Source organism: Mirounga leonina, unplaced genomic scaffold (genome assembly GCF_011800145.1).
Source record: "Mirounga leonina isolate KUSES-001 unplaced genomic scaffold, KU_Mleo_1.0 Mir_493, whole genome shotgun sequence".
NCBI lineage: Eukaryota > Metazoa > Chordata > Mammalia > Carnivora > Phocidae > Mirounga > Mirounga leonina.
Genome location: NW_023270780.1, coordinates 4,014,336 through 4,020,384, shown reverse-complemented (window position 1 = coordinate 4,020,384; position 6,049 = coordinate 4,014,336). Strand labels below are relative to the sequence as shown.

The 6,049-nt window shown below is 46.3% G+C and overlaps 1 protein-coding gene across 1 annotated transcript; it reads right to left on the bottom strand.

The window, feature by feature from the left end:
- Positions 1-2,850: 2,850 nt before the first annotated feature.
- Positions 2,851-4,879, bottom strand: CUNH1orf68 (chromosome unknown C1orf68 homolog). Its single transcript, XM_034990102.1, has 2 exons — positions 4,826-4,879; positions 2,851-4,036 (listed from the first exon to the last, which is right to left on the bottom strand). Exon 2 carries the CDS (start codon positions 4,013-4,015, stop codon positions 3,365-3,367), a length of 651 nt encoding a protein of 216 aa, XP_034845993.1. The 5' UTR covers positions 4,016-4,036; positions 4,826-4,879; the 3' UTR covers positions 2,851-3,364.
- Between the last annotated feature and the right edge of the window lie 1,170 nt (positions 4,880-6,049).

Sequence of the window (6,049 nt, the reverse complement as noted above, 5' to 3'; positions counted from 1 at the left end):
CTGCTGTAAACTCCAACATGATAGAGATGGTGTCTGGAACAAAATAGATGTTCAGTTACTATTTATTGGATGAATGAATGAAAATCAAACACAAAAGTTACTTCTAGACCTTCCAGACTGGCCAAGCTCACGCAGGCTTCTCAGGTCCTGGTGTCTGGCTTCTCAGTTTCCTGAGGTCTGTGTAAGGGAAGGGGAGTCCAGCATCATATATCAGGGTTCTTTGGGAGGTGCTCCTTGAAAGCCTAGATTCCATTGGCTGTTTCTCCTCACACAGTCTTTCCTACATAAACACCCCTGGCACATAAGCAGCGCTCTTCCAACGCTTCTGGAGTTATAGAAGGATATTTCTGTTCTTCTCCACCTCATGCCTCCAAACTTAGTCCCCTGCTCTGTGGGAATCAGGGATTTTTATTTATTTGCTTTCAACATGACATTAACTTTCTGGGGTCCAGATGGTAGTTATACAGATGTGTTCATTGAATGATGAACTTGTGTGTACTTTTCTGTGTGTTATATTTCAATATGGAACGTTTAAAATATTTACAAAGACCTTAACAGCAAATCATAAATAATGAGAGACAGACAGAGAGATTGAGGCAGAAACCAAGAGAAAGAAAGACAGAAGGAGAGAAAAAGAAAGAGGGAGAAATCAAAATATATGTCATAAAAGGCAATAAGGGGGTGGTTAAATATATCACTGACTAGCCACACAACAGAAATGTCAGAAAGCAAACAACAAAAATGTCAGAAAGCAAAATTGAAAAAGATACAATTATATGCACTAACCAAAACTGATGTTGACTATTCACTATTAAACGAAAACAGGTCATCATAGAGCAATACATACTGTGGTTCTACACAATAAAAAGGGAGGGGGGAATCTTCACGATATGTAATGGGTTGAGATTTACTAATGCATGTGTTTGCTTTCTTCTCCATTTCCTCTACTTACACTCCTTACCAAGAGAATTATGTGTTTGCCTTTTAAGCTTTATAGCCTCTTCCCTCTTCCCTGTACAAAACCAACAAAATGGGCTAGAGCTGAAACAGCTGGGGAAAAAGGAGAAGCTTTTGTTCCTAGGTGAGTTCCTCTGGAAAGGAGAATCCCAGGATTGGGTAAAGGATAGAGAAAACTAGCAAAGCAGCGAGGGAGGCTCAGGCTTCACAACCAGGACCAGACTTGAGTCAGGTGGGAGGTGGGGGTGGCAAGGGAGAAAGAGACAAAGAAGCCACACTGTCTGGATGTTAGAGAGGACTTGGGGGCTTTTAGTGAGGGAAACTTGAGCGTCTGTGCTCAAGATATGGGAGAATTGAAGAGGAGAGAAAATGGGAATTTTAGAAGAATGTTATGAGTTATGAAATGGATTCCCTACAATACTTTCTGACACATCAGTGCTGGGCTGGGCTTTTAGGATGCCATCCATTCTCCACATACATTGGGTCACTGGGTGCTAGGCAAAGATCTAATCCAAACTCAGTATGGTCATCCCTGGAAAAGGTTGTGGTATTGGAAATCAAAAAGTAACTAATTTTTTATCTGTAAATGTCATGCAGTTCACCCTTGAACAACCTGGATTTGAACTGTACAAGTCCAGTTACATGTGTTTTTTTTTCAATAAATACAGTATTATAAATGTATTTTCTCTGTCTTATGATTTTCTTAATACTTTTTCTCTAGCTCACTTCATTACAAGAATACAGTATAGATAGAATACACATAACATACAAAATATGTGTTAATTGATTATTTATGTTATCTGTAAGGCTTCTGGTCAACAGTAGGCTATTAAATAGTTACCTTTCTGGGGAGTCAAAAGTGTGGATTTTAGACTGCGGGGGGGATTGGTGCCCCGAACCCCTGCATTGTTCAAACATCAACTGTACTATTCGAATGTTTACAAAGTTCGTGCTACTTATGTAATTTTTAATTAATAAATATAAAGGCATTGCATGCCCTGGTTCATTGCTGAAGGAGCAGCACATAGACTTCCAACATTGCCGGAGCCACTGGGTGGTACAGGAGATCATGGTGCCCAGTGATCTGGCTGCAATGGGTTTGGCTGCAGGGACAGAGTGTGATTTGGGGGATCATGGGTGACTTAGATGTTCAAAGGCAGCACAGTAGTCCAGATGACACTCCCACAAGTGTCCCAGGGTAACCTGAAAGAGGTTGCTTAGAAACAAACTCAAGGTCCCCAGTTCTTGTTGGAATGTTCATTTACATATTCACCAAATATGCTGCCTCCTCTGTTCATACACCAGGGCTTGTGGGGCTGCTTTGAACAGCACTTACCCCTTACCTATTTCTTTTTTACTGTGTGGGTTTACAGTCTCTAGCTATAAAAATCCACCCCAAACCCCCGGGGTTAGCAAAGTAATGGAAGAGGAAGTGCTAATGAGAAAGGGAGTCTGGCCCAGACCCAGACGCTTGTGCCAAGAGGCTCACCTTCCTCTTGGCAACCTCTCCCTCACTAGCAGGGCTGTCTCCCAGGCTAACAAGGGGAATTTCCACTTGCCTCAGGTGAGTCCTCACCCTTTCCCTCAGGTCTTTAATCTGGGGTTTCATAGGGACAAACTCATCAGATGAGAAAATGGAATCCATAGAGGCCCTCCCACAGAAGCAGGGGCATCATCATGAGGCACCTGAACAGATCTGATTTCACAGACCCTTCAACAACCAGGAAGCTGAACTCTGACTTCACATACAACAGTCATGCTACCATGAAGGCCTCAGCATAGCCAAACCCTCTCCTCACACTCATCAGAGGGCAGGAAAAAGGCATCTCCCGACCCTAAAATCTCCAGCTAACTTGCATGGGGAAGTTTATTAGTGGCATTCTAGAATGCTCGGGGATCCCAGGCTGGGATCGTACCAGCTTGGTCCATGTAGACCTTCCTCTTGTTGAGAAGCAAGAAGAAGAGAGGAAGAGTTTCTGATAGAAAAGCATAAATAGGGTGCCTGGGTGGCTCAGTTGGTTAAGCGACTGCCTTCGGCTCAGGTCATGATCCTGGAGTCCCTGGATCGAGTCCCGCATCGGGCTCCCTGCTCGGCGGGGAGTCTGCTTCGTCCTCTGACCCTATCCCCTCTCATGTGTTCTCTCTCTCTCATTCTCTCTCTCTCAAGTAAATAAAATCTTTAAAAAAAAGAAAAGAAAAGCATAAATATGGACCAAATAGACAGGACATCTCTATGAATTGCTTTCAGAGCTTTATTCTTGCCAAAGTTTGGGGCACATGCTAACTCTGGCAGGCTGCCTTCATAGAGAAGCAAAGTACATGGTGAAGCAATAAGATTCTACATAACTGGGAATACAGAGAGGGGGCCGGAGGCTGCTGAATGTTCCAGAGCAGGGCTGTTTTGTATTTAGCAGCAGCAGTCATCCTCACGATCACAGCACGCAGGACCTCGGGACCTCATGGGGATAATCCCCAAACAGCAGCACCCAGAACCACAGCCCCCACAGCTGCAGCACCCAGAACCTTCACAGCAGCCAGATGATCCTGAGCTGCAGTCCTGGGGTCGCTGGACCCAGCGTCTCAGGGGACTCACCCCGAAGGTCCGGGGAGCCAGGCAGCAGTAGCTGGTGGAACAGGGTGCAGAGCATGGATCAGGTACACAGCATAAGGTGGTCAAGCTACTCGCAGGAGCCTGAACGTAGTAGGTCTGGCCGGAAGAAGGGCCCTGGCCATAGCATGCCTGGGTCTGGCAGGGGGCTGGGCACTTCACATAGGTTGTCTGGCATGGAGCTGGGCACTTCATGTATGTCTGACAAGGAGCTGGGCATTTCACATAGGTTGTCTGGGATGGAGCTGGGCATTTCACATACATCTGGCCAGGAGTTGCATATTTCACATAGGTTTGAGTCTGGCATGGCACTTGGCATTTCACACAGGCTTGAGTCTGGGATGGAGCTGGGCATTTCACAGAGGTACATTTGGTACTCTGTACAGCTCCCAATCCTGAACCTTTCACACAAGATGAGGGGAACTGTGGCTGCTTCTGCTGGTCACACATCTTCCTGTGGCTTTGCAAAATCTGAAAAGAAAGGTCTCATCAGAGCTAAGAAGGTTTCCAGGGAAACCCCCAGCATCTCGTATGAATAGAATTGTCTGTAAGCAGGAAATTTTTTGAGAAGGTCACAGGCACTCAGACCTGACATAGGCTGGACTCAGAGCCAGGGATCTTGCTTGGATCTTGTGCTATGCCTGGCTGTGTGCCTCAGTTTCCACAGTGGAAAATGAAGCGCTGGAATGAGTGATGTCTGTTTCCACCCAATTCTCCAAGCCTCCTTTCTTATTACTCACTTTGGTGCCTGTATTGCAGATTCTCCTTGGGAAATTTCTTCCCAGCTGATTTCTCCTCGTCGCCAAATTCTCTCAAGACTGGCTTCCCTATTCCCTCCTGCCAGGCCAGGCAGTACCCAGGGAAAGAAAGTTCTTGTCGGTAGACCAGGAGCCACTCTGAGTCTCAAGCTGAGCCCCATAGAGCCTGACAAGGCTGGAGTCTGAGTTTCCACCATTTGCTCTTCAGGCAAGCTGGACTATCACTTCACCCCATAAATGGACCCATGAGAGGACTGCACAACTGCACTCGAGGAGAGAGAGGGTGGCGGTTCTCTGAAGACCCCTTCTCACACAGGACCAACAGCTCTGCTCCAGTTCCTTACCTCTGCCTCTCCCCCTCAGGCCCCAGCCTCCGCGCTTCCCATCAGCTCTGCCCCAGCTCCTTCAGCAGCCACCCTCATGCCTAGTCCTGACTGTCCTCATCCCATCCCAGTGTCACCGCTCCTTCCTTGTTGTGTCCCTAACCCAGGCATAGACTTACCCTCTTCGCTGACAGGAGCAAGATGGGGAGAAGCCAAGGATCTGAGGAGCTGGCCATTGGGGAGGCCTTTTATAGTGTGGTGATGAGGCAATTTAATGGCATCTGAATGAAACAGGAGAGGTCACGAGGACCAGAGCTGGCACTGCATTCCTCCCCAGAATGCCTGGCTCTTCACTCAGGGGCCGGGCATGTCTCTGCTTGACATTGAATTTTCCCGAACACAAGATAAATGATTCCTTTGGCCTTCTTCATGAAACAAGTCAGTCTTCTTTTTCTAGAAGTTATGAGAGATGAGATGCCTATGAGATCTGTACCTACGAAGCTGTTTCTAGGTCACTTGAGTCTTCAAGGACTTGTTCAAAATATAGTTGGCATCTCTATTTTTCATACACTGGGCCAAAAGCTAGATGGTGTATTTTCTCAGCCTAAATAGTGTATTCTTTCTGAGGGGCGCCATGATGGCTTCTGCCTGTCTGGGTTGCTGGGCCCAGTGGTCTCTGCCTCCGTATAGCAGCAAGGCCCCCCAAGAACTCCAGGTTAGTTCCATGGAGTGGCAGGTTATTCTGTTAATTTGGGAAACTGGGTGGGGGCTCTTTATCTAGGCTGTCTCTCCTCAGCTTTTCATGCCCTAGGACCCACATCTTCAGCTTTGCATGCCACATAACTTCCCCATCCTCACCTTTCTGGACCTTACTACTAGGCCTAGATCCCCAAGAACCCAGCATAGTGGGAATTCCAGCCAAATGAACACTGTGTGATAACAATAATAGTAGAATCTGACATTTAACTGAATGCTACATCTGTGCCAAACAGTTCATAAGGGATGTACATTTACAGATGCCCCTGTAACTGAGGCCCTTAAAGATTAAGGAAGTTACCCATTCTCACAAAGCAATTAAGCAAGAAGCTCGAATTCACATGCAGGCAGTCTACTTTCATAAGCCATGGTCTTTATTGCTACAACATGTTGCCTTTTATTTCTGGACATAGCACTGTCCTTGAATATCTGCCTCCTTCCCTTTCTTCAATGCAGTAAATACAGCAAGAGAAATGGGAATAATATGTATTAAGCACATCCTGTGAGGTAGGCTATGCTAGCCCTATTTTGACAAGGAAACTAAGACCCAGAAGCCCAACTATTTCACCAAGGTAGTCCCATTGGTAGGCAATGGAGTATCACTTGAACCCAAGCCTGTCTAGTTTCAAAGCCCACACTCTTCTCAC